The following is a 21,203-nucleotide window of genomic DNA, read 5'->3' on the forward strand; positions in this document are numbered from 1 at the left end:
GATGTGCAGAAGGTGCTGCACCGTGTCAGCATCTGCTGCTGCCCTTCCAAATGGCCAAGCAATGCTGTCATGGTGGGACCATCGACTTTCCAACCGCCAGCCTGGCGGTCATATCCAAATATGGTGGTCAGACCGCCACATGCTCGTTGGGTGGCCTCCTGACCGCCACATTAGAATCTGGGGCGATATTTGAATCAGGCCCTCAGTCTCAGCCATATGGCCAACTGAATGAAACCCCATCTCCAGTTAGATCACACAAAGCGTCAAATGTTCTTATGCAGAAAGGATTTTTGACTTGCCAGCCAGAAACCAACCGAAGAAGAAAGGAATCTGCTGGACATTTGCAAGTACACATGTACATTTTCTATTTCATTATTTTATCTTGTTTACTCAATTACAGTTACATTAGAGGCTATTCAGTAATATCAGCTTCCACTGCACAGTTTGCAATATTGAGAACTAGAGCAAATAATTCCCACATTTCTTTTATCACAAACTCTATGGTTTAGGTGAGTCTGGTATGGGGGATAGTTTAGACTGGCATTGGAGGAGGAAGAATTATTGTTATGATCTCTTCAGGCATGATACACAGAAGTAAACTTACACTCTTGTTTAACTTTACTATTACTTTACTATTCACAATGAATAAGTTAATAGCAACTTTACTACTGTGGAAACTCTCCAGTTAGGGTGGAGCACTCCACACATAAAAAGATATAGCAGGCCTATATTTTTATGTATGGAGATCTCCACCTTGACTGCAGACACTCCACAGTAATGAACTTACTTTTAATTCATTCTCTGTGAATTGCAAAAACTAGTAAACTTACACATGAATGTAGGTGTACCTTTGTGAATCAGGCCTTTAATGTATTAGTGGGTTTGACATCACAGTGTGCCACAACATATGTATATAGACACGAGTTCATATTACATTTTTGGGCAAAGGGGACTTATTTTCTCATTGTTGAAGCATACAGCAAGTAAGTGGAAAATGAATGAGAAGAAGTATATTTTAATTTTCCATTTTTTTAAATTAATTATGGAAGTAAAATTCATTTAGGGTCACATATGTCTTTCAAAAATGAAACAAATACCAATAACATGAAAAAACAAAGGAATGTATTAACTCCAAATGGAAATATTATCAAAGGAAGCACAGATTTCAACCTCACAGCCCATGAATTACAGATTTGTTGGATCCATCACAAGCCCCGCCGCGTTGCGTGAATCATATGCAGAGATCAAAGATGGCAGGAACTGTTGGGAACAGGGTTCCCACACAGCTGTCATTTCATAGGAACAATTCCTATACTATATGAAATATAAAAAGCTTTTCTGAGCACTTAATTATAACCTTGACATTCTCGATTGAGGCCGGAGCAGGAAGTGTCCTCCTGCACTGTGAACTGAGGGGAGTGGGTGGACAGCTGATGAACAAGGAACACCTTTCATCTCTGGCTCCTGGAAACTACTACTTTCTGGAAGAATTGTTAGAGTGTTAGTAAAGTTACTAGGTTGGTAGGGGGCACATATCCCACTATAATTGGAAGCCATCTCTCATGTTAGTGATAGTGTTATCATTAACTCTTCAAACAAATTAGGAACAACTCATTTATTCAATGAAGTCAGGCGTTTTAAATGTGCCACTTTACATTTGCTTTAAAATGCTGTCATTGATAAACTCATATTTCTTTTCATATTTCAATGTAATAATTGCTATTTTAAATAAAATCTTTCTATAGTGTTCATGCAATCAAGAGGCTGCTCTAAGGCAATACATATATATAGTATATCATAAATCTTCTACTACTGTTGATTAGTTTCATATATAAAGCATAATGTAATAAGAGTGCCTCGCATCTAAAAGATGCCTTTGAATTCCTTAGTTTCCATTTTATTGCATGGAAGGTATGATTCAATGTTTATACAGCTTCACACATTCCCAGCTTTGTAGCGACAGACTGACTAGCAGATTGATTTTAGTCTGTGGTTTATATATGAGCACATCCTCATATATTATACCCATCTATATAATACATGATGAGGATGGTACCGATGTTTTGACTAGAAAATAGAACCATTCCCTTTAAAATTAAGGTTATAATACGGTTTGATAGTTCCTGCGGCATCATTACACATATCCTGTGCTAGTTTGCTCAGATTTATTTAGGATCTCATATATGTTTTCTAGGTTCAGCGTAGGGTAGCTTGGAATGACTCCCAGGCTCAGGAAAAAAGGCATTTGCCGCAGAGTGAGGTGTGACCTCATCTCCCAGGAAGGCTGCAAGAGGCGTTAGCCCAAAAGACGAGCTTCAAACGGGAAGCCTCCTTTGAAGGGCCACCTGTGACAACACACCCGAGCAGGCTGACTTTTGTTTCTGTAGACAAGTTGGAGGAAAGGCCAGAGAGGGAAAACCCATCCCCAAACCTATTTTCCAGTGGGTGAGTAGCCCTTAGGTAGCCACACATGTGGAGTGGGCTAACAAGCTCTTCACAGACAAGAAAGGGTTCAGAAATCTTGAGAGTGGCAAGAATATTGCACTCAGGGATTACGAAATACCACACATTGCGGGAACTTTGTCATCAAAGAGGAGGTACCTAGTAGCCTATTGGCTAGTGACCATATCGTCCCCTCTGGGCACTTTCCCGGGATATGATGGGCACCCCTGACACCCTGAACTTTAGTACACCATGGATTTGGGGAGAGGACCAAGCGAGGAGTGTCCTACTGCCTTTGAAGCTGCACAAAGAGAGGCTGCACCGTCAGAAGGAATGCACCTGCAGCATGTTGGGCTAGTATGATTGGACAGGGCCTGTGTCTCCTGGTTAAGGGAAAAGTTGGTTCCCAGCTCCAGATCGAAGCAGTGACTCCAAGAGTCAGTCGGCTGGCCTCCTGGAACAGCACCGGGGACATCAAGTCTGTGGAAGTCTGTGGAAGCTCAAACTGACGAAACAGTAGCCACTCCTGAGGGCTTGCCGCTGGTCACACCGTGTACGCCAAGAGGAAAACCCGAGATAGCAAAAAGTTGCACCTGTGTGTGCAGGGCCCAAGAGTGCTTTCAGAGACTGGATTCATCACCCGAGAGGGACACTAGCCACCAACAAGGATATTCGCAGTGTCTGCTGTGCTGTGAGATTGGAAAACCCATGCAGATGGACTTCTACTGTAACAGGGAGGACGTCATGGGACGCCAAGTGCTGTGGTCAAAGTCACCTCAACCCACCAGTGGACCGAGGGACCAACCACATGTCAACGCTGTCGACCGCCCAGCTCCAGGAGGATCATTGAGCATCTTTTCTGCCTGCATCAGGACCACTTCATTGTCGTTTATGGTGGAAATTTCCTAAAGACTGAAACTTAGCTGGTAATCAATCAATCAATCAATCATAGGCATTTATACCGCGCACTACTCACCCGGAGGGTCTCAAGGCGCATTGGGGGGGGGGGGTCCGCTACTGCTCGAATAGCCAGGTCTTGAGCTTCTTCCTGAAGGAGAGGTGGTCTTGGGTCAGGCGTAGGTCGGGAGGGAGGGAGTTCCAAGTCTTGGCGGCCAGGTGGGAGAAGGACCTTCCTCCTGTTGTCGCTCTGCGGATGCGGGGGACGGCTGCGAGGGCATGATTGGTCGAGCAGGAGATGGCGTTTGGGAGCGTAGAAGTTGAGGCGGCTGTTGAGGTAGGTCGGGCCTTGGTTGTGTAGGGCTTTGTGTGCGTGGGTGAGGAGCCGGAAGGTGATTCTTTTGTTGATCGGGAGCCAGTGCAGGTCTCTCAGGTGTCTGGAGATGTAGCTTCGTCTGGGGACGTCGAGGATGAGTCTCGCCGAGGCGTTCTGGATCCGCTGGAGTCTCTTCTGGAGCTTGGCGGTGGTTCCGGCGTAGAGGGCGTTGCCGTAGTCCAGTTGGCTGGTGACGAGGGCCTGGGTGACCGTCTTCCTGGTCTCGGTGGGGATCCACCGGAAGATCTTACGTAGCATGCGCAGGATGTTGAAACAGGACGAGGAGACGGCGTTGACTTGTCTGGTCATGGAGAGGGAGGAGTCCAGGATGAAGCCCAGGTTGCGTGCGTGGTCTGTCGGTTTGGGTGCGTTGCCCAGGGCGGGGGGCCACCAGGAGTCGTCCCAGGCGGAGGGTGAGGAGCCCAGGATGAGGACTTCCGTCTTGTCTGTGTTCAGTTTCAGGCGGCTGGTCGTCATCCACTCGGCCACGTCTTTCATCCCTTCGTGTAGGTTGGCTCTGGCGGTGGCGGGGTCGTTGGTCAGGGAGAGGATCAGCTGGGTGTCATCGGCGTAGGAGATGATGTTCAGGTTGTGTTGGCGTGAGATGGCTGCAAGGGGGCTCATGTAGACGTTGAAGAGGGTGGGGCTGAGCGAGGAGCCTTGGGGAACGCCGCAGATGACTTCCGTGGCTTCTGATCTGAATGGGGGCAGGCGGACTCTCTGTGTCCTTCCGGCGAGGAAGGAGGTGATCCATTCCAGTGCTTTCTCCTCGATTCCGACGTTGCTGAGGCGCTGCACTAGGGTGCAGTGGCAGACAGTGTCGAATGCCGCGGAGAGGTCCAGGAGGATGAGGGCCGCTGTTTCTCCGTAGTAAAGGCTCTGGTTGCCAGGTAATTGTCCAATGTGATCCTACTGGACTCCTACACCTCTGTCCTGTCAGATTTGGTCACCCAACTCGGGTTCAAAGTCGCCAAACTAGCTGTTTCAAACTATTCAAAAGTGTGCAAAGTTTTTGCTTACCAGTGCTTGTTTGCAGTTGCATTTAAAAGTATTCATATCTCCACAAATCTGTATATCCGGAACCATCTGGTGGATTTTATTAAACAAGCTCTCTAAAAATTCATAAAAATAAGCTCTATTTTGTATAAATTGTTGTTGTGTCTCTTTCGTGTTGTGTGACTTTCTTATTTTGTTAATTGGTGCTGTTAAATGCTTTATACTAAGGGGGTCATTATGATGGCGGATGGACTTCAGTCTGTCCGCCATCATCCCGGGGATTGGGACCAGCCGCCTATAAGGCGGCGGTCTCACAAGTGGAATTACAATCCGACCGACACCACGGCGGCTGCATTTGGTACGTTTAACATTGCGGCGGGTGCTGCTGGCTGGACCACTCACCGCAATGTTAGAAATGCACTGTTTGCATTTCTCTGCACTGCGTGGCAGGCATCATGCTGGGCCTGCCACATGGTGCAGGGAAATGTAGGGAATCAGCCCCTGCACAAGCAGGGCCTGCAACAGGCCCCCAAAGTCAAATCCCGTCAACCTCTCCATGGCGGGGGAAACGCCTTTGAAAGGCTGGCGAGATGCAGCATCCTGATGTGGTGGACGGTGCCTGCTAGGGGCTGCCACCATTCTAGGGATGCAGGGCAAATCTGACAAGCAATCGTAATGATTGCCTCTGTTGGACCCGTGGCGGACGGGCTTTCTGCCCACCAGCACACTGCCCATCATCCTCATCTTCCGGGTGGGGAATGGCCTCACGATAGTGGTGAACCCGCCACTGGCAGCCTGCCAGTGGCAGATTCACCTCTATCGTAATCAGGCCCTAAGTTCCTTTGTCAAGCCTTACTGTTCGAAGCCAAAGCTACCCAGAGTGGAGCTTAAGGTTTACAAATGAGCCTGACTAGACCCAAGACAAGTTTCGCGAGTGTATTGCAAGATAAGGAGCTAAACAGCTATATCATATAATACACCCAAATACTCACAGGGAACCATGGGTGTCAAGGAATTTTGATTGACTACCAGATACCAACATTTACTGATCGATTTAGTAACTGTATGAGCTAACATTTCTATTTAAATTCCAAGTGGGGCAAAACACTAACTTTAGCAGGTAACTTGTTTGTCCGTTATGTCATTAGAATTTCCAACTCATTTAAGTCCCCTTTCTAAGATGGCCTTTAATGGGCATGGGGTTGCCATTTCTGCCTAGTATCTCTACCCCCTGTTATTGGCCAACACAGGTTGTTGGGCCCAAAATGGAGAATAATAAAATGCTGAATGTGGTTACATATTCTGGGCCCATTTGCATACCTTTTTTTCGCACACATATTTGGTTTTAAAGGGTGTAGGAATATGTCATGTATAAAAACATAGAATCGGGGAGGCAGTGCCGCCCACAGAGATAGCGCACCACTGTGCTCATAATTGGCTGGGAAGTACAGCATTTAAATCGGGAGACAACCTTTACAACGCAACTTTTACTACGCAGTGCCATTACGACGCAACTTTTACAACGCAAACCATTACAACGCATTGCGCTGGGGGGTGCTCTAGGATAGGGAATAGGTTTAATTTACTATCCAAAACCTTCCCTACTATCCACGGGGACTGGAGTTGGACTAGTAAATTAAACAATTCACTATCCAGCGCCCCAAAGCACTATGCGTTGTAAAGGCATGCGTTGTGAAAACCGCGTTGTAAAGGCATGCGTTGTGATGTCATACATCCTTTAAATCATGATGCCAACTGTCTAGGTGAAACACAGATGTTATTGGATCAATTGGCAAGTTATTTTCATGCCACAAAGATGATAAAATGGTGTGATCCTGCAATTCGTAATGTGGTCAAGGACGCCACTCAATGGTGTAGGCTTTTGTACAGCTCAATCTGTTCTCAGGCTATTCTTTGGCAAGAAAAATAGTGTTATTACCCTCAGAGTAATGCATTCTTGGTGAGGCACTGATTAACAAACACTTCTAATCCTTCAGTACTTAATTTGAGCCGGTGGTTTTCAGTGCTCAGCACCAGCACTTAATTGGTTTCCGGTGCTCTGCAGCGGCACTTAATTGTCAACACAGCACTTAGGACATTCTGCTACATGGTGGTGCTGCTCATCTAATGTAGAGATGAGGAGAACAAGGGTTGTTTATTAATACAATATACATTAAAAATTACTAATACCTGCCTCCCCAGCCATTCCTTTAGTTTTGGAGACCTGGAATAATCTGAACTGTCGCACTAGTAGGCGAGCGCGAGGGTTAGTAGTTGTTTTGGCAGCAATGACAGGGCGATGGGTGGTGCATGCTGTAGTGGACTCCTGGTCAGGGCCCTGGCACATATAATTTTACAAATTAAACTCTGCATCAAATATGCCACATAAACAATAAAAAATGCAAACAAAGGGGTGTTCTTACTTTCACTGACTTTCACAGTAGATCCATTCTGCGCATCCTGTAAGAAAAAAGAAAAAAGTGCATAAGGTTTTCTGCCTTTAAACAAATCATGGCCTCTATTAACTCGTAGATCTTTAATCCAGGCAAATTAAGACTGACTATATAACATCAAATTAGTGGTAAGAACATGCTTATTAATACTTTCTCAGCTTCAATTATCTTGTTACTTGATTGTTGTATTCAATTAATCTTTATACATTTTACTTTGCTTCTGGGTATAACATTTACAAGGAAAATCTCATGATTTGCTTCCCTCTCAAACAATTGACCAACTTAAGGTAACATTAAGCAGAATGTTTACATCAGATATGTTCCCATAACATCTGAATATTTTTAGGACTTGGTAGAAAATACTTCGAGAAAGTCCTTTTGGAATTAATTTAAGACAACAAAGAAGGGAAATATAATAGGTATACTAGGGTGATGGATAATGAGACACTCCCACGCGATATTTTTTCAGAAATGGTGTTTTTAGAATGGGGTAGACATGGAATAAACAAATTGGGAGATATAATTGGGACACGGGGAATGCTGCAATCCTCTGAAATTCGAGTAAAATATGATTTGGATCAAAGACATATCTTTAAGTTTTTACAAGTTAGGAGTTTCATGGTGGCAAAGAAAAGAGGTCCGGGTTGGTTTAATACAAACTCAATACTGGAGGTGATTCAGGGAGGAGTAGGGGGTACAATTAAAAGATTATATGCAGAGTTAGCGAAGAATAAAGTAGATGATTTGGAGAAGCAGGAACAGAAATGGACGCATAAGTTGGGTATAGCAAAAGAGACTTTTCACCTGTCTTTAACGTGGGGTGAGGAAATCCTCTGCTCAGCTTCACTTCAGGCGCAACATTTTAAAACCCTATACTCACTATATTATACTCCGGCTAGGATAGCGCAGTGGGGGGGATGTACGGGAATTACTTGCCCCAGGTGCAGTTCAGAATAAGCGTATATTGTGCACATGTTTGCATCCTGTACGCATTTACAAACAATACGGGAAGAAATTGAGGTATTCTTAAAAAGATCTCTAGGAATAGAAGTAGAGTTAACACCCCAAATAATCATCTTCGGGGTAGTGGATCCAGGACTACACCTAGAATATAGCTACTTCCTATTCGTGGCTATGGCAATTTTGCGGTGAGCAATTGCATCGGCATGGCTGGATAAAATACCTCCAACTTATCAGTTATGGTTAGGCAGGCTCTTGTCAGCATATAACCTAGAAAAAGCGATATACGCTAGGAGAGGTAGAAGGGGGAAAATGTTAGGGTTGAAAATATGGGGCCCGGTAATGAAATGGAGGGAACGAGAAGCTGAGCTTAATGTATGAATGCAGTTGATGACTTAGTGATTATATATGAAAAGTCGAGTTTGATTCATATGCTTTTTCGTTTTTTTGTATGTCCTTGGTCACTGCACTTTCCTTATCTTTACTCTTCCTTTTTTTTCTTTTTTTTTCTCTTTCTTTCGAAATATCATGATGGGTTAAGTAAAATAGTAATAGAATTGTTAAAAAGAGGACATATTTATCTAATAAGTTATGTCTCTGAGATTGTTATGAATGTTAATATGTAATTGATGTGCCATGCCTTGTACCAAGATAAAGGGGGTAAAATAATCATTAAACAGATTAAAAAAAAAAAAAAGGACAACAAAGAACACTTTTTGGAGGTTTTAACGTCAAAATAAACTATAGGTGCCAGATGCATCAAAGGGTTTTCCCCATTCTGTGTCTATGGGAAAATGTGTTGATGGATATGGCCCATGATCGGTATGGTAGGAAACAAACAAATAGCATGATAGTTTGGACATTACCTTTAGTTTTGTTTATAAAAACAAATTTGATTGTTGCTTAAAATACAAAAATTGGTGACCCATTTTTGTGTACTTGGCTCCTACTTAAGTTCCTACAAAGGCCACTTGGAATGAAAAATAATGAAATTGCTTTTTCTCACATTCAAATACATTGGAGCTAAATTCATGCTAATAGCGAGAACATTGAAACATGTCAAGGTTTATGAGTAAAATGGAAGACAGTCCCTTTTAGAAATAAAGAGGGTTAGTAACCCCATCTTTTGGTGCTTCCAGTGTAACATTTACCACAATACCACAACAAGAAACTGACTGAAATTTAACAACCTTCTTCTTGCTTTGAACACACCATTTCCTCAGTCTCTTCGTGTGCAGTTTAAAACATTTGCTAAACAAGTCCAGTACTTAATTTGAGCCGGTGGTTTATGGTGCTCGGCATCACCAGCACTTATCACAGTCTGACACCTGGTGGCATTATTTGTCTAATCATAGAGATGAACACAAAAACAGGTGATTAATTATCCCATATACATTAACATCACTAATATCTGCTGCCTAAGCCATTCTTTTAGTTTTGGGTGGCCTAGAAAAGGCTGAATTGTCAAACTTGCAGGAGTTTGATGGTTAGTAGTTGTGTTGGTATTGTCATTGTCAGTGCTGGCATGACAATGGGTGGTGTAAGGTCAGGTGCAGTAGATTCCTAAAGCGGGCCCTGGCACTTATTTATGTTTCACAAATTAAGCACTGCAAGCAACCAATTCAAATCCATTCATGCAATTTTTCTGCCGGGGACTTTTTCTTTTTTCTGGAGATTAGACCATTGTTGTGTTCACCCAAGCAAGGAACCCACAGGTAAGTTTACAAGACAGTGTGATGTATTCCTATAGGTACTGTATCGATCCCCCTATTCCTGACCCTGGTTTGGTTAATAATTAACTAGCAGCCATCTAACGGCGCAAAAACCCGTTATCTGATTGAGCCACACCACGGCACAGAAGCGCGTTATCTGATTAGGTCATAACGCATGCCATCTAATTAGGCAAGCGATATTCCTCCAGCCCCTGATAAGCATACGGAGTTCTCAAAACAAATCAAACCTACAGCAACCTGGGAAAAACCCTCAGCCATTGTTTTGATTTCATCGAGAACTTCAGTAAAGAATGTGCGAACGAACCCGTTCGTATGACATCCTTATTGACGTATTTATGTCCATCCTTACGTCAATCTCGGCACCTTTCAGGTATAAATATTACCGACATTGCCTTAAGCAAACACACGCGGTGGTGACGAGATCGGAGCAGCGAGACATATCGAGGAGCCCAGCTGAGAGCGAAGCCCACAGACGCTGCCCCGCCTTTCTGACGCGCTGATAACGAGACGCTGACTTTTCTCCTGCCGAGAAATCCAGCTCCGGCGCTTCCAAGCCGCCCTCGCAGGCAGCTGGAATATCAAGACCTGGGATAAGAGATACCAACCCTCCAACCTTCTAGATCCCAGGTACAGAACTGAATAACCCCTTACAGAGAATTCTTGAGTCAGACCCTTGGCAAAACAAACTTAACTTAAACTGCTACTTATCTACTCCCGCCCACGTATTAGGCTTAGGTCAGGTACACTGGGGTAGGCGTGGTTAGAAGCACCAGTTGAGTACGATTAGTCAAATGTATATATGTATGTATCTATTTTATCCATTTTAAGGTATCATATGGCTTAGAAACCATATCAATGCTTTTACAGTATTATTTTATAATTCTGTCTTTACTATATGCACTTTACTTAACTATAAGTATTTCGATAATAACAATTCATTTCTCTTGTACGAGAAAAGAGACTGATCAATAAATAACATCTTTTATTGAACACGCCTGTCTCTTCCTTTTCTCTACAATCTGGTGAAACTAAGAATGCACTGAACTGACTGAGTAAAATAAGTTGTCTTTTGTTTTCACACGACTCTAGAGATACACTCTTGATTAGGGGAGAGCAAAGTTGTCATGTTCTATGGTTGTCAGAAACTAAATCCCTTCTTGTCTATCCAGGGAGGTTAAACTCTTCCTTGTCTATTCGAGAAAGTTTCTAGTGAACTCTGAGCTAGCTGGCAAACACAAAACTTTAAGTCTAATATCGTCAGTAGAAGACCTAGTTAACCTCTGCCCTAGGTCTATACTATTGAAGATATTATCCCAATGCGCAGAGCCTATTGGGATAATAGGAACTACACTACATGGCGCCCAACGTTTGGATAGGCGATAAAACTAACGCAAGACATTAGAGTAACTCAGTCGTGCTTTTTCACACAGAGCCCTTTCTTCCCATACTACTCCAAAGACGTCTGGAGTGGGTGAAAGGTTATATCCGCCAAACTTCATAGAGAGGAGACTCCTATGTATGGTTCTTGGTTTATTCAACGTTGAAGGATACACTGTTCCAAAATATTGTGCATCTAATCTTTGTTTCCGTGGAAACCTGATCTGCAAATAAACAAAATCCTCTTGTCAGCAAAATGACAGAGAGTGTAGAAGAAAGGGAGACAGTTAGAGTAGCAGCTGAACTCATAGCGGCTGATAATACTCTGCTGGAAAATGACCCGGATATAATACTCATCCCGGTCAACATAAGAAAATCTATAACTATAAAACTTATAGAAAATGGGCTGACACCGAGAGGTGGTACAGTCATATTCGTAATAGAGGCACATGAATATCGGCAGACAGAGGTATTCTATTCATGGATAAACTTTCCAGCAGCAAACGCTGTAACAAAGGACTTCCACTATTACAAAATAGAGGAACCTCCTAATGAATACACTCCTTTCGAGGAGGTGGAAATACCACTCAAATTCCAAGAGCACCTGCTCTTGTTTAATGGCGCCCTAAAACATAATAATCACATCACCAGGCTCGGTCCACTAGGTAGACCAGGAGCAACGTGGCCGGTCCTAGCCGGATACACACCACATCCAGACATTGAAGAAATGCCTGCAGAAGACCTTTTAGCACAGCTAAAACAATTAATAAAAATACATAGACAATTAGTCCAATATGTAATGCGGACTTCAACAGTCCAACCAGCTATTAAAATTCCACAGCTGACCCCCCAACAGGGGAACACAAATAAAATTACACCACAGAACATACAGTCCTGTCTAGGTAAAGTACCAGCTAAACGGGAACAAATTCCGTTCTGGTTAGCACAAAAAATCACTCAGATAGAGGTGGTATTTCCAGATTCCACCCCTATTGAGAAACACAGGATTCTGACTATTTGTCTTCCAATGGGAATCGCACCACATGTGGAAGACTGTGACACTTGGGGTACAGTCTTTGTTTCCGTTTACACAAAAACACATGGAGTTCCATCCATATCAGTAATACCAGATGTGCTAAAACAGATTCAAAATGAATACGGTCCAGAACCTGCTTTAACTCTTGGTATGAAACTACTTAAAGACTTCAAGCAAGTCTCGGCAATATTATTAGCTAACATAAAAGGAGAAGCAGCAAATGTGGCGATCCGCCAGAGGTTGAAAGAGACAAATATAGCAGACCAACCAACTGAAATTGCCAGAATCATAGAAAAATCCTATGAGGAACTAGGTAGAGACAGTTTGGGAGAAATACCGGTGAAACCCCAACTAATTGAAAGTCTTGAAAAGGTATTTATTAAAAAAATTCTAAACACTCAAAAGAAGAGCTGGGATGGAAATAAACAATCCAATCCTAAAGGAAAAAGATTCCAGTCCAGAGGAAGGTCTCCTTGGCGGAGAGAAAAATCTCCGGACCAAGGACGAAAGTCTCCCCAAAGGGAGCCCTCTGTGAAAAAATACAACCTTAGAAATAGGGATAATATAAAGAAACCTGATAGATATCAAGATATTGATACACGTCCCTCTCAATCTTTTCAGACTTCCTCGCAGAAATCGGAAAGAAGAGGACGATCAGAACACAGGGAAGAGCACGTCAAGTCCAAAGACAAGGAACCTGCTCATCCAAATAAAAAATTACAGTTTCCAAAAAAGAAGGTAGCCAGTATTAAAGTAATCAACAATGCCGAGAATACTGAGGACACAGCTGAAAAACGGAGAATGGGCTCAGACAATGCTAGACAGCGCAGCAGAAGTGAGCATAGCTCGCAAGATCCTTATGAATATTCTGGAGACAGTGGACACGAATGAATACATTCAGGTGGAAACTGCGGATACCAGAGTTAGCAAACCGCATAAAATATATGAAATAACATTGCGTATAGAAGGGGATAAGACTAGAAAAATAAGGGGTCTATTTTGGGATAATCTCTCCAAGGGCTATGACATCCTTCTAGCTGAACGAGACTGGCCACCCGAGTTTGTCAGGGAGTGTCCTCATGGCGAAGAAATAATTATGCCTGCCTTCTCAAATCATATTCCAATTCATAAAAAATATACACTTGCAAGAAAGTGGGCAGTAGCTCAAGCCCCTGCCTTATATAAAAATCATGTGGGATGGGATGAGGACTCTCCTCCTCACAAAATCCAGTTAAAATCACAACCTACTGCACAGAGGCAGTACCCAATTAAGCAAGAAGCTAAAAAACAGGTAAAAGAGATCCTAGATCAACTTGAATACCAGGGGGTGATTGAAACTTGCACCTCACAAATGAACAACCCTTTGTTTCCTGTCTCCAAACCAGACAATTCATATCGTCTTGTTTTGGACTACAGACACCTTAACTCATGTTGCAAAACCTTTGCAGTACAAAACTCGCATAGTGCTGCACTAATGAATAACATAGTGCGCCAAAAATACAAAACAACATTAGACATTTCTAATGGATTCTTTTGTCAAAATATAGCAGTAGAGAGCAGATATTTGACCGCGTTCTCAATAAATGGCGCGCAAAAAAATTTCTGTCGTTTGCCCCAGGGGTTCAAGAATAGCCCAGGATTATTCTCAGCGAGAGTAACAGAGTTACTACAAACATATGATGACGAGGCATTATCTTATGTCGACGACATCTATCTAACAGATGATGACTTGGATACTCACTTGAAGAGAGTGAACACCATAATACTTGGGTTCGCAGCAGAGGGTTACAAATTCAACTTTAAAAAGTCGAGAATTGCCCATCTAACAGTCCTGTTTTTAGGATATGAGCTATCAAGTGAAGGCAAAAGCCTGGCTGACAATTTCCTAGAGAAATGTGCTGTAATCCAAGCACCTAGAACACTGAAAAATGTACAATCAATTCTAGGCTTCCTAAATTTCGGAAGAACTTACATTATAAATTACGCAGAAAGGGTCAAACCCCTTTATGATCTAATAAAACCAGATTTTAAAAGAATCAATTGGACTCAAACACACACAGAAATTTTGAGATCCTTACAAACTGACATGTTAATTAAAACAAAACTACAAACACGTGATAACACACGCAACCTTGTGATTCGAGTCATCCCAGGAAGATGCGGATTCACATACCTGACCTGTAATGAGGGAGAAAAGGTACCAATTGCATACAAATCACACTTGTACACAAAAGCTGAAATGAAATTTAACCCAACGGAAAAAATTCTAACCGCGGTACAAACTGCTGTAGCAAAATAACGAGCCCTAGCACAAGGTAAACGAATAATCATCGTGACACCGATACCAGTCCTGGAGGCGGTAACGAAGGCAAGCATTCCGAATGCTAAAGCACTCCATCCGAGATGGATACAATGGGCTAATTCTCTTGCAGCAACAGACGTGGCATACGAATTTGATCCAAACTTAAAAACACAAGAGTTTCTCCAATATGAATTCGAATGTCCTCCGCCGACCGAAATTCTGCCTCTAGAACATTACGGCTGTATAATATATACAGACGGATCAGCACAACCCGCAGTAGGGGGTAAACAAGCTTACAGTGCTGCGTGCGCGATTGTTAAGGGTCGCTGGCACGAAGGAAAATTTAAACCAGTGGTCACTAAAACGCAATCTCTAGGAGATTGTACAGCTCAAAGAGCAGAACTACTGGCATTCAAGATGGCGCTTGAAAATACCGATCGAGAATTCCCCACACTCATAGTGTGTGATTCGTATTATTGCGTTCAATCATACAATGAATACTTGCGGATCTGGGTTCAGAACGGTTTTAAAGACGCAAAAGGTGGCACAATCAAGCATAAAATGCTTTGGGAACAAGAAGTTCTTTTACAAAGGGAACTACCAAAGACTCACGTGATACATACACTGAGTCATCAACGTGATGGCGTTCACGTTGCAGGGAATTCATTGGCTGACGAGGCCGCGAAGACAGCTGTGCAAACGGCTTCCGTAGCTGCCATCACCCGGTCAAAAACAAAAATAGACAGCGATATATTACAGGCTGTCAGCGCTACAGTAAAAGATGCGATAGAAACACTCCCGAAAGGCTTTCCAGTAAAGTACTCATACATAACTGATGCAAATAATGTTCCGTTTGCTCGAATCCCTGGAGTGGGGGATAGGGCGATTCCAAACATGGAACATAGGTTGGGACTCATTATAGCGGCACACGAAGGGCTTGCCTCTGTACATGCTGGCGTGTCAGCTACAGTATCATTATTAAAACAGAGATACTGGTGGCCACAAATGAGACGACAGACAAGAAACTACGTTCTAGAATGTGAAATATGTCAGAGAATGAAGGTATCAACAGTGAGACGTCCAGCACAGACGCCCCTTCTAATCTCTGATAAACCATTAGCATGTGTTTACCTGGATCACTGTGGTCCCTTGCAAAGGGATGGTAACTATAAATATATCTTGGTCGCAGTGGATTCATGCACGAGATTCATATGGATGTGGCCCCAGCGCTCGGCTGACGCCAGAACTGTTATAAAAGATTTGCGAGTCTTTATCGGCACATACGCAATTGGCATGCTACATTCTGACCAGGGTCCTGCTTTTAGCTCTCGAGCTTATAAGGAGGCCATGACCAGCATGGGCATTGCATTGCGGTATTCTTGTCCATTTCATCCTGAGGGAAACGGAATCGTAGAAAGAAAAAACCGTGACATAAAGCAATCTATAACAGCAAAGGTATTAGGTTCGGGAGCTGGGTGGGTCAAACATTTAATAAGTGTCCAACGTAGTCTAAATAACCTGCCAAGAAATTCTCTGAAAGGACTCAGTCCGTACGAACTATTGTTCGGGACTAGAATGATGATCCAAGATCTTGATAGTCAGACTTCAGTGGTTAAAGATAAATGCTTTGATGTCAAAGATCATTTGGCTATTTTACAGGACTTAAATGAAACAAGAAAAGACCTGAGCAACATAAAGTTGAAACAACAGCCAACAACCACTGAAGAGAAACCGCCTGTCCCAGCAAGGCCTGTCTGGATTCCAAAAGTCGGGGATCTAGTCAGACAGAAGATCGCGCTAAAGAAGGAATTTGGGCCTTCTTACAGAAAAACAGTTCCTGTCTTGTCTGTCAACGGGACAAGATCAGTGGTACTACCGCCCCTTGCTGGTAAAAAGGAGAACAGAGTTGTCTCAATCGACCTGGTAAAACCACAATCATGTGGCCGATAACAAACAGTAGGCCAAATGGACTCCCAATAAGTAGTAGAACACCAAGGTTTGCTACAAATACAGAGGTTCCAACTAAGAGGCTAATCACATTCGAAATGCCTACAGAACATCAACAAGGACTATGCAATAAAGCAATGGAACTTAAACCTCTAAAAACCCAAATAAAAACATTTAGTCGAGACACACCAACCTACAATGAAGTAACATATGACTATGCTGATGAAAGAAAGGAAACTTCTGGAACAAAAAGTAATCCAGAAGCAATTGGAACAATTGACAGAACAGCATCCGGCTACTTCATCAACTTCAATGATTCATCTGAAGATCTGAGTGAATCTAAGAAACAGCCATCAACAAAAACTTTTAAAGATAAAGCAATGAAAATTTTTCACCAACTGAAAGCAACCTATCTGATTTCTCCATGGATTGAATTTTGGGTGGCCTTAGGTGCATTTATCCTCATACTTTGGCTCATCATGGTACTATGCTTGGGACATTTCATTGAGGGAAAATATGCTAAAATGGACACAGCAAGCCAGAAAATTAACTTGGTCCTTAAACCACACACATCTTCACACATCGAGAAAAGAGAACTGTCTTCAGTAAACTTCACAGCCAATCCTATACCAGGGGGTGTAGCATGGGACAATACTGATTATGAAATCTACGGTCCGGTTGAAATCCTGAAGTATCTACACCAATTTAAGATCTCATTAAGTGACTTTGTAAAACCAAGCACATTTGCAGATGATTGGGACTTTGAAAGTATTAATGATATGATGTCTGACTTAGTGATGTCTGCTAAATTTACAGAACATGATTATTTGCAGGGTTCGTCTAATTATGATCAAATGTTCTGCTACAACCACTATTGTAACCACTATCTACATAAATCTGCAAATCCTAGAAATGTTTTAAATTATAACCAATGGGAACATTGTGCTACTCCTCCTAAAGGTAGCTCGACAACGTTTTATGATAAATATTCATACTTTTCAGGGTTTAACACAAGTAATGCAGAAACATTTTATTTTAAATTGTCAAATAAGACAGATATGAAGACCATGCTTACAAACACTAAATTGATATATTCAGATTCATTTTTTGAGCAAATGAGTACATTTGGTTTTGATTTCTGGAACAAAAATATTGAAGCAAAAACTGTTTGGGGTACAAGAGATTGGCAAGTGCAAGGTATAGAATCATTGTTTAGAGCCTGCATGATCCCAGAACAAATTATATTCTTGAATGACACTATTCAACAAACTACCTGTCTTGGCTTAGCCAAAATCAAAGATTTAAACAAACCGTCTATTCCAAAGCCAACAGAGTACAGTAATAGCTCTACAGATGTAGAAATAGACGTGAACCATATATTAAACCAAAAAAGAACACATCCTGACTGGAAAAATGGTTGATCTGGCCCACAGATACAAATAACTGTCAAGACAGATTCCTGAAAAAAATACAGGGGTTCACATTGACCAGGCCAGACCCTAGATATTCCCAAAGACAACATCCAGGAATAATTACCACCTACAGTGTGGGCAAGCTCTGCCTTCAATGGCTACAAACATCCACACTGGCAGAAATAAAGCAACATCTAACTTTACTTACAGAAGGTGCTGACTTGCGTGATTTCATTATGGGACCACGCAAACAGCGTCAAAAACGTTTCATAGCGGCCTCTATATATGCAGCTTATAACGAAGTCTGGAAAGAAACTCAAATTGAGACAGCAGAGAAAATACGGGAAATTGACCGTATTAATTTGGAAAAATCACTTTCTGTGGTGGACAATGGGTTAATGACTCTGTCCTCCAGAATATACTCTCTGGACAGCATTGTGTCTTCAGCAATCGATATAATATCGCAAGACTTACTGTTGTTACAACACGGTCAGTCACAATTGCGTTCTATTGTACAGCTTGGCTGGACGTTACAAAATCTGCGTTCAGGCTATGTGCCTTGGCGTTTAATCAACACTACGTCACTGTTTAATATCTATAACCTTACTGATAAACAAATCAGTTTGGCACAGAAGGGTGCTGACTATACAATTCTGAGCATTGAAAAACTTGAGAGATTACAATTGACAATGTCAGAACGACCTGTCATTGAATGGATAATACATGGGATAATAAATATTCCGATAACTACTTTCCAGTTTCAATACTGCCAAAAATATATACAGGCAGGCCAGTATGAAAGGTTGGGTAAAGGATACATTAAGTCAACATGGAACTTGCCCTATACACACGCATGTGTTAGTAATAAAGGACAAAGTGTGTTTCTTAGTGGCAATAATTGTGCGAGGTCACTAAGCGGTACACTTCTGTGTCAGGGTATTAGTTTGCATGGAGCCTGTGAAGGGACTTCAAATAACCTTTCATGTCACCAGCTAGGCACACCTGCAACACGAATAGAACCATTCTTTAGGAGGCTCTCGAACGGGAGTTACATTCTAATTGTAGATCACAGATGTTGTAGTTTGCTGCCCGGAAAACCTTATCTCATAACTGTGACTACGAAGGTCATGTGCTGTGGACGAGTATTGTATCCTAACGAAACTCCAGACAGGGAGGCAAGGTTATGGCCCAACTTGAAAATTGCTTCTATTCGAATTGATACTTTAAGCAGAATGAAGACAGTGCTCCTACAGACGCCGACCAGGCTAACGTCATCAAAAGAAACGTATGATCTCCAAGTTGCAAGGACAATGGCAGAGATTCATTCACTGTTATCAACTAATTCCCCCATACATTTCGCAGTAATACTGAACGAAATCTTAAATATTTCTGATACCACTGGTGTCTCCAGTGTATTTAAAGCAGTGTTTTTAGGAGTTTTAACCCCATTCAAAGCCATCCTGGGTATTTTTCCTGATTTTGTCCATTCCATTTTTGGCGGACTTCCTCTCCTTTTGGGAATAGTGGCAGGAATCCTATTTTTGATCCTGTTACTTCGCTATGGCAAACCATGTCACAGACAAAACACCTGCGACAAGGGAAGAAACGATCCTAGCCATTGGTTACCGGGACCGCATAACTAAAGTCCTTGGACTAGCACGGCTTCGGGAGCTGAATATGACTTGGTTTCTTTCATTTAGACCGATGTGGCAACGTTGTGTTATGCCTGTATTAAGGTGCTTGCTATGTGGCGAAGAATGCGTGTTAGACACCTGTCTGACACTACAATCGGATGTGCCAATGGACGCAGAAACCTTGTTGGGTCCGGTAACGGCTCATGCATTGTGCTGTCCCCAGCGGCTACCAATCCTGATGACGGCATTCGTGGAGACTTCACCACTACGATTGAAGGGTAGTGAAGTACGAGATGAAAGCAGCATCGATCAGGTACGACCTTCTGTCAGCCATGCTGACAATAACATCAATGAAGGCAATCATGCTCATGCATGCATGGTAACAACTTTTTCCGAGTTAGTGGAACTTTCGCAAGAAGCTGTTGACAGTTTTTTCGACAGCCTCAATGATATGATGTTTTCACCAGAGCAGAAAGAATGACTTTCAGCAAGCTGCACACGGCGTTCCCAACACCCTGAATTTGACCTTCAAGCTTAAAAATAGAGCTAACTGGAAATTTTCTCTCACCGTTTTTTTTTTACGGACAGTGGGACATTTTTTCTCTCCAACTCAAAAACTTTTTTCTCACAATTTTTTGGGACACTTATCTTCTGCTTAAAGTAGAAACTATTGTTAGAGAACTGAATTTCTATTTTAGGTACACTAGAGACATTAGCTACCCTCTAGCATATTCATACATATTTTACGTTGTGATGAAATGGTCTCGCACTTTTTTCTTCTGTAATAAGAGCCATTTCATGTGTAATTTTCGCATTTATTCATGCTGATTTAAAAATATGCGTTATAGATTTGCATTATTTTACTGCTTGCGTGCATATAGTAACTATTCTCATTTTTTCGTGTATTTCGCATTTCCAATTTCAAAATGCATATGAATGTATTTTGGGGTGGTACGGTATACACATGCACTTTTAGCTTTTTACTATGCCTAGATTTGTAAATATGGACATAGTCTACGTGGAGTGGGTGTGATGTATTCCTATAGGTACTGTATCGATCCCCCTATTCCTGACGCTGGTTTGGTTAATAATTAACTAGCAGCCATCTAACGGCGCAAAAGCCCCTTATCTGATTGACCCACACCACGGCACAGAAGCGCGTTATCTGATTAGGTCATAACGCATGCCATCTAATTAGGCAAGCGATATTCCTCCAGCCCCTGATAAGCATACAGAGTTCTCAAAACAAATCAAACCTACAGCAACCTGGGAAAAACCCTCAGCCATTGTTTTGATTTCATCGAGAACTTCAGTAAAGAATGTGCGAACGAACCCGTTCGTATGACATCCTTATTGACGTATTTATGTCCATCCTTACGTCAATCTCGGCACCTTTCAGGTATAAATATTACCGACATTGCCTTAAGCAAACACATGCGGTGGTGACGAGATCGGAGCAGCGAGACATATCGAGGAGCCCAGCTGAGAGCGAAGCCCACAGACGCTGCCCCGCCTTTCTGACGCGCTGAGAACGAGACGCTGACTTTTCTCCTGCCGAGAAATCCAGCTCCGGCGCTTCCAAGCCGCCCTCGCAGGCAGCTGGAATATCAAGAGCTGGGATAAGAGATACCAACCCTC

At 42.5% G+C, this 21,203-nt stretch overlaps 1 protein-coding gene across 1 annotated transcript in view; it reads right to left on the reverse strand.

Moving 5' to 3' along the window:
- Positions 1–21,203, reverse strand: part of AFF3 (ALF transcription elongation factor 3) — a 1,926,848-nt gene that overhangs the window by 703,243 nt on the left and 1,202,402 nt on the right. The window contains exon 6 of the mRNA XM_078658016.1: positions 7,135–7,171. Coding sequence (XP_078514142.1) covers positions 7,135–7,171 — 37 coding nt within the window. The remainder of the gene's footprint in view (positions 1–7,134; positions 7,172–21,203) is intronic.

Source organism: Lissotriton helveticus, chromosome 8, assembly GCF_964261635.1.
Source record: "Lissotriton helveticus chromosome 8, aLisHel1.1, whole genome shotgun sequence".
NCBI lineage: Eukaryota > Metazoa > Chordata > Amphibia > Caudata > Salamandridae > Lissotriton > Lissotriton helveticus.